Below are 11,822 nucleotides of genomic sequence, written 5' to 3'. Positions count from 1 at the left end.
GTACTGGAGTGGGGTGCCATTGCCTTCTCCAATGTAAAAAGTGTAATTTAGAAAGATTTTGTTCACAAGAGAAACTAAAACACTTTAAAACAAAAGTATAAAGAAACAGTTAAGGTTTACATGAAAAAGATAATAAAACACTGCTGAAAAACATAAAAGATGGGAATACACTAAAAAAATATGACATATTCCTGGGCAGGAATAATCAATATTGCAAAAATATCAATTCTCTCCAAAATATCCTATAAAGTCAATGAAATAAAATTCTGTTGGAATCTTTTAAATAGTGAAAATTATAAAGAAATCAGAAATAGCGTAATACCGGGACAGCAAACACTCTTCTATAATTAAATTCAAACAGGTCAAAAAGATTTAAAAAATAAGGTAAAAGTCTTGCCAAGCCCTACCATTACCAACAGTCCTCTTCACAAAAGTAACTACTGTTAAGTTTCTCATAAACTCTTTTGGGGGGAAAATATGCTTATACAACTTAAAATATTTGTGTATATAAACAGGTTTTTATTCACACAAAGTCATTATTATATTTAATGTTTGTAATCTGTTGATGTCACTTAACAACATATCAGATCTACCTAATCTATTTTAACAGCTGCACACCTAATCTATTTTAACAGCTGCACAAGCCATCTAATAATTTAACAAATATGACTACATATAAAGTAATGTCCAGCTTTTTTAGGTTTGTTATTATTGATGTTGTTGCTTGCTATAAAGAACACTGTAGTGAGCATCTATCCTCAAATACTTTTGCAAAGACAAAAATATGCTGAGTCAAAGAGTATATAAATTTAATTTTCATAAAAATGATCAATCAGCCCTTCAAAACAATTTATACTTTTATCAAAAGAGCAGAAGATGCTGTTTTCTCATTACCTATGCAAATGCTGGATTTCATGAATTTTTAAATTGCAGCCAAACTAGTAGTTTAAAAACTATAGTTATGTTTACTTTGTATATGTAGTATAATTTGATGCAAAACTATCACATGAAGTAAAATATTTTTTCTTCTATAAACAACAAAGTAGAAACAAACCTGTGTAGTCTTTCCAGATCCAGTTTCTCCTACAATCAAAACTACTTTATTTTCCTTAATTATTTTAACAATTTCCTCTTGTTTTTCAAACACTGGCAGAGATTGTCTGAAAGAATCAAATTCAGATTCTCCTCTTTTTACTGGAATCTGAGGTATGCCGTTGTTGAGTCGCCCACTTGTCTTGCTCATTTCCCGATTTTCTTTGAAAATGAATAAGAGAACGAAAAAAAAAATGTATATCAACAATACAGTTAAAAACATAAGTAATTAATACCTTCTAAGTGTTTCTTCTCTACTCAGTCAACGTAAAATTAGCAAGCAATGCCTCAGCTGCTTTACTCCTACACAATATTCTTCGAGAACATTTTACACATTTTGATATCAATTAGAAGGCAAATTTCTCAGAAGTATTCCTAGTGTATAATGTTTTAAAATGAACAAAAATCATTAAAAATAAAATCCAATAAAATCCTAAAATGATTCTCAAACTTGTTTCTATCAATTAGAACAAAATTTTAGAGTAGGAAACAATATACATTATACTTGTAAAGTCTATTGCATGCAGTATGAAAAGACGTATGAAAAAGAAAAAACGCCTCTTGAAATCAGCATGTAAGATTATGTGATCAAACAGAATAACGTGTAAATTTAAGGCCTTAATGCTTAACAAATCTCCTAATTGTGCATTTTATCCAACATCTATATTTAAGCAGATAGGAACAAAAAAGGCATGATGTGTTTTATATTCTTCACATAACAAAATATTTCTGTGTGAATGTATTTTTATTAATAAAACTCCTTGATAGCTAGGACCATGCATTTTCTACATTCTGCAAACCTACTTTACAAATAGAAACTCTGTCATTGGAGATAATAAAAGAAATAAACTTCTCATTAGGAAAATTATTTTTCCAAACAGTAAAATTATAACTTCACTTTATAACCTAAATATATATATATTTATCTACCTCTGAGTAAGTTAATATACTGAAGATTCTGTCCTATCTCTTCCCAGAAGCTGAAGCCCTAATTCAAAATTCCATTCATAGTGTATCAGGGCAGCATAATATATAATAGTAAAGTCCAGATGGTGGAGTCAAACCTCAGCTCTGCAGTTTACTAGCTGATTGAGTGGCCTTGAACAAATTATTAAACTTCTCTGAGCCCAGTTTCTTCACGTGTGAAATAGGGGAAATTCTTACCTTGGAAGGGTTGCCATAAGGCTCTATAATCAAGTTTACTATGCTGTCCAGCACACAATAAGTGCTCAATAAATGGTTAGCTATTACTGTAACATGCAAAAAAAGAAACAAAAACAAAAACCCTGTCTAACTTAATGACATGCCTTAACACTGCATTTCATTACAAAATTTTTACAAATTCTAATCATTTCAAACAAACTTATTCACAATGAGAAATCTTAATGTTGTTTTAAAATGTTAAAAATGTTTTAATGTTAAGTGGAAAAAGAATAGTCATTCAATAAAAGGATAAACAAGGAATCTCCCCAGAAAATACATACCAGCTTCAACAGCAAACACATTTCCTCTTTCTGTTTTAGGCAGAAGTTCAGTACGCTCTTTATTGGTGACAGGAAATCTCTGAATTAGGCTCCTAACAGCATGTTTTGTATTATGAGTCAAATTACAGGTCATCATTGCATGAGCTGTTTCTGATCCATCTTTCTTCTTCACAGTTAGGTATCTATTTGCTCCCTTTCTGAATATTAATAAAAATCATTTATTTACTATATAAGTCAATTTGTTCACATATGACGTATGGCTACTTAGAAAACATGTCTCAAGCAAAACATTGAAAAAGATAAAAATGCTTTGAGATAAAATGCTGAAAATCTCCAAAAAATCCAGTAAAGAGGAATTGAGTGCTAAAGAGGCCACAAGACCATTTTCAATTAAAATTTCAAAATGCTGCAAATCCAATTTTAATCAGCAAAAAAGGCTTACTTACCCTTAAAGTTTGTCTTAGCAGGCTTCATGGTGGATGAAACATCACCAACTAATACATGCTGGGAAATATACAGAGGGATAAAATCAATTTGAACAGCAGAATCTAAAAATGATAATGAAAATGCCACAGTGGTCCAGTTATGACAGTGATCCAGACTAATATATCCCACTGAGTGTTTTCCCAGTATGCTGGTAATGTCACACTCCCATGAAAAACCTGTTAAGAAAGCCAAGTTTAGTGGGTGAACAAAAAAAATCAGCATTATTGATAAGCATTTTCAGATGTATACTGGAAAAAAAAAATAAAAAGAAATCTTTCAAAGTTTACGACTCCAGCTTTTGATTATAAGGTAATGATGATTTATAACTGTTCTCAAGTTACTAGATTCTTCAATGAGTCCTAATTATATTTTTGATGACTTCTGTAGCTTTAAGAGTACTAAGTACAATGTCACACACAAAGGAAGTCCTCAGATGTATCTTGAAGGATTTAATAATACATGTCTATAATCTTGTACAATGTAGTACTGGTAAAGAGCTCAGGCTCTGAAAGCACATGGACTTGGATTTGAATCCTACCTCTACCACTTACTAGCTGTGCGACCACAAGCAAATTATGTAATAGCTCTGAGCCTAAGATGATGATGATGATACCTGCCTCAAAGAACTATTAACATGATTAAATAAGATAATGCATAAAGGGCAGTATCTGTTACTGTGTACATACTAAATATAATAAATGAAAGCAATTATTATAGCCAGGAAAAAATATCATTTCTTATACTAAAAAGTTAACCAAAACTTTATAAGAACATTTTTACAATTTGTTAATGCCACTATCACCTTACAAAAATGAGCAACAAAGCCACAAATACAATGAAAAGGACATGTATAATTTTTCTAATTCTCATTAGATTTAAAATTTTTTCAACAATACCTTCACTATAGAATAACATGAAACTGAAGATTAACCTATACAGTTTTAGCTATCTAAGTCTTCTAAGTCTTGGTCTTCAATTTACCAAGATTTTTAATTTCTGAAAATTCCTAAATGAATTATAACCTTTCTATGCCATCATCTACTCCTGAACAAGCACTTAGTGATGCTTCAATGATGACATAAAGATGAACTTATTAAAATTTAATCTTATCTATAAATTTTAGTCAATTCCATGGTAAATCAGAATTATTGGATTCTAGAGATGTTCTCCGCAGTAGGTTCTTTTCCCATCAGTCACTCATTCCCCTTCTCTCCCATTTACTTCATAAAATTTTAACTACAGAAGGCCAGAAGTGTGCTGAAATGAGCACTAGAGCAAGAGTCACTAGAACACAAGAGGCCTGTGTTCACTTTCAAGTAACAATGTGATCAAAAATAAATTAATTTACTTTTCTGACACAGTAGAACCATTAATTTTAAAATCTCGAATATGTCTATCAGTTCCAAGATGTTTTAATTTTCTCAAAAATCGTCTCAGCAAAGTTTTCTAGATTTTACTTTTAATTCTCTTTTATTCAATCATTCATCATATACTGAATACCTACTGTATGCCAGGGACTATGCTAGAGGCCAGGATTACAAAGTTGAGGAAAATACACTTTTTCCTCTGTAAGCTCACAACTAAATTAACAGGTTAGATTGAAACTTTCCCAACACAGATTGCCTAATAATCATACAGAATTAATGTATAAGAATGAGCTTCCCTGGTGGCTCAGTGATAAAGAGGAGATGCAGGAGATGCCACTCTGATCCCTGGGTCAGAAAGATCCCCTGGAGAAGAAAATGGCAACCTACTCCAGCATTCTTGCCTTGAAAATCCCATGGACAGAGGAGCCTGGTGGGCTACAGTCCATGGGGTTGCAAAAGACAACAAAACAATGTATAAAAATAACTCATATTAAGCAGTGGGAATACTTAGCCACTACCATTTAAAATTTACTAAATTTGGTTTGAACACAGATGGTGGACAGAAAGATAATACCAACTTGCTAGTTTTTGTTTTAGTAAAAAATTCTACTTGTCAATATTAGTGCTTTTCCTATACCATTCAACACCACAGTAGCACTGATATACAATTCAAAAATTAGTGAAATTTTGGCAAAATATTCACTTGTTATTGTGCAGATGAAAACATTCTATACAGCAGTTGTCTTAGGTAAATTAATACAATAAAATTTCATTCCATGATTTCATTCCAGAATAACACACTACCATGAAAATCTAGTAGTCCCTTTACAAAGCAAAATTAACTAGAAACTACCTGCAAAATGTGAAAAAGATGCTAGATAAGTTAAGTTTTAAAAGTTTTTTAAAACACAAGAAGTTTTAAAAATATAGTAACATGCAAGCCACATATGTCATATTTAAGTATAAATGGACTGAAAGTACAGGTAAGAACATTGTAACTTCTAACTTTTCAAAGGGAAAAGTAATCATACATTATAATGAAGTTCTGATATTTCAATAGCTTCTTCCTTTTAAAGAAATGATGATATAACTAATCTAATTTGATACAATTTTAATATTAATAAATTGTGGTGACCCAAGGATGAAAGAGCAGATAAAACTAAGGAGGGCCTTGGAATGTAGGAACAGAAAAACCAGACCCTTATTGTCCTTCCCTACCACACCAATGTTGTAACTATTAATGAATTTCGGGTCCTCCTGAGCAGTATAACCTGTCTCCCCTTCTCCCTGCAAGATCCCTATTCTGTTCCTTGTGCCCTGGTTATAAAAATAGACCAAGGACCTGTTCAATGTCCATTCTCCCTTGGGCCATCCCGCTGTTCTAACAGCATCCTCCACTCTAATAAACTTTATTTCCCTCTCATTCTGTCTCATGTCTAGAAATTCTTTTCCAACACGCACATGGACCATGACATAAATGTTGCATTTACATAGAATGTTACTGAATAATTTACCTCAAATACAACCATACAGCTATTTCCCACTTTACAAACCTGAGAACAGTTTACAAATCTGCTGAAGAGCCAAAATCTGAAATCACTACTTAAAAGTTCTCAGCCACCAAGGAATTAATGTCTCTATACAAAGATTCAAAGTCTTCCCTCATAGCTCAGTTGGTAAAGAACCCACCTGCAATGCAGGAGACCTTGGTTCGATTCCCGGGTTGGGAAGATCCCCTGGAGAAGGGACAGGCTACCCACTCCAGTACTCTGGCCTGGAGAATTTCATGGACTGTATAGTCCATGGGGTCGCAAAGAGTCAAGCACAACTGAGCGATTTTCACTTCACTTCACAAAGATAATACACATTTGTTTAATGTCTAGCAAATACTTAATTTCATTTCCCTTTAATCTGTACTTGCACTAGGCAGATAGAGGGGCTTCCCCAATGGCTCAGCAGGTAAAGAATCCACCTGCAGTGCAGGAGACACAGGAGACGCCAGTTCAATCCCTATGTCAGGAAGATCCCCTGGAGTGGGAAATGGCAACCCACTCCAGTATTCTTGCCTGGAAAATCCCATGGAGAGAGGAGCCTGGTGGGCTACAGTCCAACGGGTGTTAGAGTCAGACACCACTGAGCGACTAAGCACAGGCAGACAGATGCAAAGACCTAACTCCAAACCATTTTATCTTCAATACTGCAATACAAATATACAAATTTATTGAAATTTATACCACACAAATCTGTACTTTTTATGATTAGCTCAGAAATAATAAACTGAGTTAATTTTGTCACTAAACACAATTATTTCCATGTCATGCTCACTATGTTTGTGACAATTTTTTTTTCTTTTTGTGACTTAATGGACTATAAACAACTTAGAAATGAGCATTATCTAATATTTCTCTCTTAACTACTCATAGTTCCTAAAACATTGCTATGAATTCACTACAAACAACAAAAATTAATTAGCTAAACACTAACTATGTTTGATTGTTGGCTCTGCCACTTGCTAGCTGTGTGAACTTGGGAAAACTAATATCTCCAAGCTTGACTTGCCTCATCTGTTATATAGGAACCAGGTATTAAAAAAGTAGAACCTACCATACAAGAATGTTGAGGATCAAATGATAATTTACTTAAAGCACCTAGCACAATGCCTGTCACACAAGAGCACTTAATAAATGTTAGCTACTGTTACTATTATTTCTGTACATCACAGGGTTTTAATGGATTTCTAAAACTTCACTAACAGGCTTCCTCACTTTTAACCCAATTTTCTTATTTTAGCTAGGGGAAGAGAGAGGGAGTGCAGCATTCAATCTTCTAGGGCAAAAGGTAAGGGAGGCAATAATTAAAATCTGAAAGGGAGGTCTTGTTGTAGGGTGAGAAAAATACTTGCATGCGTGCCTGCATGTGTGTGTGCTCAGTCGTTAAATTATGTTGGACTATTGTGACTCCATGTCCCACCAGGCTCCACTGTCTAGAGGATTTCTCAGGCAAGAATGCTGGAGTGGGTTGTCATTTCCTCCTCCAGGGGATGTTCCCATGCCAGGGATCGAAACAGCATCTCCTGTATATCCTGCATTGGCAGGCAGATTCTTTACCACTGAGCCATCTGGGAAGCCTAAGCAAAATACTTGGATACCTATTAAGCAGCACCTTCAGCAATCACAAGACTGTACTTGGAAAACCTGCTTTCTTATACTTTATATCTATTCTCTCTACAAGGTTTTAACAAATTTACTTTGTAAGTTTCATTTTATCTAACTTGGACTAAGAGGAATAGGAAACAATTTTGTTTTATTCATGAACAAATTAAAGACTCAGAAAAGTGTGCTCTTAGAACCAAAACATAGTGATACCAGTTCAGGAAAAATGAAACAAATTATAAGGAGGTAAAATCCGGGGTATGGGAATATTTGACTGGAATTTCTAAGAAAGCATAAGGATATAGTAAAGAACACAAAACAAGTGCTATTCTAACAAGAGTATTTTTACCAAAGGTGAACAGTTATTAAAAAAAAAAATCAATTCAAAGTAAATTCAACTCTCTAAAAGGAGATGAAAAACAAAATCCAACACACATAGCTTCATTTCAAAAAAAAGGATAGTAAAAAAAAAAAAAAAGTGATCAGAAAAACAACTGTAAATTATCACACAGTAATTCTGCAATCTGTTTTTAAAACTCAAGTAAGAAGCTCAAAATAAACTGCAGGATCACAGAATCTCAACTACCACAAAGAGATTAACTCTTTCATTTTTTTACATTAAAAAAAAAAAACAAAACTGGCATTTAAAGTTAAGGGACATGATCAAACTAAAGAATGAAGCACTGAGAGACTGGGAGTAGAATCTAGGTTTCTTGCCCTTTTCTTCATACCTCTCAAATAGGTATAATGGAACCATAATATCAGGCACAAAAGAAAAAAAAAAAAAGAGAGAGAGAGAGAAAGACTAATTTGCTAAATTAACAAAGTTAATTCTAGATTAAAAAAAAAAGATCTTTACTCAGGAGTGAACATAAGTTCCATTTTATTTAATCATTTCTAATCATCAGCTTTGTGACTTGGTATGAAAGAAAACAACAAGCATGTGTTCCAAAGCATACCATTATAGTACAGTAGCTTTGAAAGAGATAAGTTCTGTTAATAATTGTATTTATTATTTTAAGGTTATCCATTCTTCAAGGAAAAAAAAGAGTTTTGGTTTCTATAAAAAAAGAAAATATCTTTCTGAATGCAATCAACTTCAACTTTTAAACCATTTTACTAACATCTTAAAATTTACCTTCTTCCCCCACTCTCTCCAACCAGGGAAAACAAAAAAAAGGGGATAGGAAGAAAAGCAAAGAGCTGAGTTTGGTACAAACATAAATCAGATCTTCTATATACAATATAATTAAGGATGTGAATCGAAAATGGTTTAACTATTTAGTCAAAAACCTTTCTCTTTTTCAGTAAAGTTTTTTTAATTAAGAAAAGTTATCAGCTTACCCTTTGCTTTTAGAAACCAAACCAAGAGACTGACTCAATCGATGAATAAAGGCTCTTTCTGTACTGGTCAAAGAAGAAGGAAATTCCATTTCTATACGGAAAAAAAAAAAAACCCACAATGCATCATTTACTTGATAGGCAAATTTCTTTCAAGGTATTTCAGTACACATATATTTATAAAATTTGAAAAAATCATATAAGCATATAATCACATTTACCACATTTTATGTGAAAAGTCGATACAGGTATACCTCAGTGAGATTTTGGGTTTGGTTCCAGACTCTTGCAATAAAACAAATATAATAAAAAATAATAAAGCAAGTCATACAAATTTTTTCGGTTTCCAGGGCCTATGCTAGTTTGTTCCTGGCCCTATTTATGGTTACACTAAAAGACTCTGATGCTGGGAGGGATTGGGGGCAGGAGGAGAAGGGACGACAGAGGATGAGATGGCTGGATGGCATCACTGACTCGATGGACGTGAGTTTGAGTGAACTCCGGGAGTTGGTGATGGACAGGGAGGCCTGGGGTGCTGCGATTCATGGGGTCGCAACGAGTCGGACACGACTGAGCGACTGAACTGAACTGAACTGAACACTATAGTCTATTAAATGTGCAATAGCATTATGTATTAAAAAACAATGTATACACAGTAATTTAAAAATACTTTATTGATAAAATATGCTAACCATCATTCGACAACAGAGAATTGTCACAAACCTTCAACTGTTTAAAAAAGAAAAAACTATTTTAAAAATCTGCAAAGTACAATAAAGTGTAATAATCAGATATATCTGTACTAATTAACCACTTAATGTCTACCAGAATTCTGGTATCAGTAACACTTAAACCTAAATATGATAAAGGACTCTGATGTTCACCAAAGATTACTACTCTTACTTGTGCTGAAATCTTGAGCTCCTATAAAAACTGACGAAGTTTACTATCTTAACTTACTTCTTGTTTATTAACAAAATGCTTATTCCCTTCAATGATGAGGTATGCTCAAGAATTTTGAACGCTCAGCATCAGATTCCATTGTCTTTACCTTCAAAACTGCACAGAATTCATATTTTACTATCTCAGACTGCATATGTTGCATATTTCTGGGGCTTCATATCTGTTTTCTTCTTCTTCTTTTTTTTTTTTTTAAGACGCTTTTAATTAAGCTTCCGGAGTAAGGGGGTCTTGTATTTAGACCACCAAATCAGAATGAGCACTTAATATATGCTGTATTGATCACAGGTCGACTGCTGATTCTGCGCTGTGTGACTCAAGTCGCTTTCTAACCTTAAGAGGTGTGGAAGATGCTTTGTCTACCAGGAGTTTAACTCCTTTTTTTAAAACTATTTAATAGAGTGATGCTTCCAGGATTTAAGCAAAGGACTGCATGTTGCCACTTCATTTATCTGAACGGTTTCCTTCCGCTTCTCTACTTCCTTAACTCAAACTAAACCTGCTGCTGCTGCTGCTGCTAAGTCGCTTCAGTCGTGTCCGACTCTGTGCGACCCCATAGACGGCAGCCCACCAGGCTACCCCGTCCCTGGGATTCTCCAGGCAAGAACACTGAAGTGGGTTTCCATTTCCTTCTTCAACGCATGAAAGTGAAAAGTGAAAGTGAAGTCGCGCAGTCGTGTCCGACTCTTTGCGACCCCATGGACTGCAGCCTACCGGGCTCCTCCGTCCACGGGATTTTCCAGGCAAGAGTACTGGAGTGGGGTGCTAAACCTACCTCGATTTAGAAAAAAGAAAAAAAAGCAGGGGCTAAACAACACCTAAAAGTTGTGGCAAAGCTACCGGAAGCCCTCTCCCTAGGGAAAGAAATGCCTCCTGCTACGGAGCAACCTGATTTTTTCGTTTTCGGACCCCACGAAGGGGTCCGAAACTTGGCTGACCCGCAGGACTCTGCGGCTCCTCGCAGCCCAGGAGAGGGCGACCACGCCGGCCTCTGCCCCCCGCCCGGGCCGGGCCGTCTTCCCTCCACGCGTGAGGCAGCCCCTGCCCACCGAGGGGCCGGGCTTCCGGGAGGTGGGGCAGCCGGCGGGGTCCCTGTCAGGAACCTCACCTCTCTGGTCCCCATAGCGGAAGCGCTCCAGAGCGATATTGACTGCGATCTTCACCTCCTCGTCTATACGAATGTCCTTCAGCCCCTTGGCACGGCCGCCGCCCCCAGGACAACAGGGCGCGGGGCCGCCTCCGCCCCCACCGGGAGCCGGGGGCCGCGGGGAGACGCTGCTCGGCCTAGACATGGCCCTGAGGAGACGTTCTCCCCGCGATAGAGCGGCCAGGCCTGCCGGCTGACAGCCAACGACCGCGAGCCTGGGCCTCTCGGGCGCTGGCTGGGGCCGGACGGCTTCACAGGCGGCCTGCACTGCGCAGGGAGCACCAGAAAGCCCTCGGTCTCCACAACAGCCGGCGAAGTGTCGGCGCCAGTGAAGCTCCAGCCCGGCGAACAGCGCGGCCGTGATGACGTCACCGGAGCCGGCGCCCGTGACCTCAGCGCGCAGGCCGCCCAGGCCTGGGGGCGCTGCACCCCAGTCTCCAGCTCGACAGCTGTGTTTCTCCCCGTTGTCTCCGGTCTTCAGCTACACCCTCACCGAGGGGCCCTTATTCGATCGCTATGTGGTTAAATCCTTTGTTAACTCATCCAATAAGCATGTGTGGGCTCTTACTCTGTGTCCTAGATATACATTGGGAAACCGGACAGAAGGAGTTCCTGCCCTCAAGGAGTTTGCGTTCTATTGGGGGTAGTGTTGCCAGATTTAGTAAATAAAAATACAAGATGCCCCGTTTATTTGAATGTCAGATAAAGAACAAAATTTTAGTATAGGGCTTTCCCATGCAATATTTGGAAGCACACAGACTGAAGAACTCCCTGGGCTTCCCTAATGGCTCAG

General features: G+C 36.7%; 1 protein-coding gene across 1 annotated transcript in view; it reads right to left on the bottom strand.

Moving 5' to 3' along the window:
• The window catches only part of YTHDC2 (YTH domain containing 2), a 74,016-nt gene extending 62,612 nt beyond the window's left edge, over positions 1 to 11,404 (bottom strand). Inside the window, exons 1-4 of the mRNA XM_010840950.1 lie at positions 10,991 to 11,404; positions 8,926 to 9,016; positions 2,577 to 2,773; positions 1,055 to 1,254 (exon numbers count right to left, since the gene is read on the bottom strand). Of these exons, the coding sequence (XP_010839252.1) occupies positions 1,055 to 1,254; positions 2,577 to 2,773; positions 8,926 to 9,016; positions 10,991 to 11,174 (672 nt within the window). The 5' untranslated portion in view covers positions 11,175 to 11,404. The remainder of the gene's footprint in view (positions 1 to 1,054; positions 1,255 to 2,576; positions 2,774 to 8,925; positions 9,017 to 10,990) is intronic.
• Positions 11,405 to 11,822: the final 418 nt, after the last annotated feature.

The sequence above is a fragment of the Bison bison genome, unplaced genomic scaffold (genome assembly GCF_000754665.1).
Source record: "Bison bison bison isolate TAMUID 2011002044 unplaced genomic scaffold, Bison_UMD1.0 scf7180017864152, whole genome shotgun sequence".
NCBI classification, from domain to species: Eukaryota; Metazoa; Chordata; class Mammalia; order Artiodactyla; family Bovidae; genus Bison; species Bison bison.
This window is presented reverse-complemented; position numbering and strand designations above follow the sequence as displayed.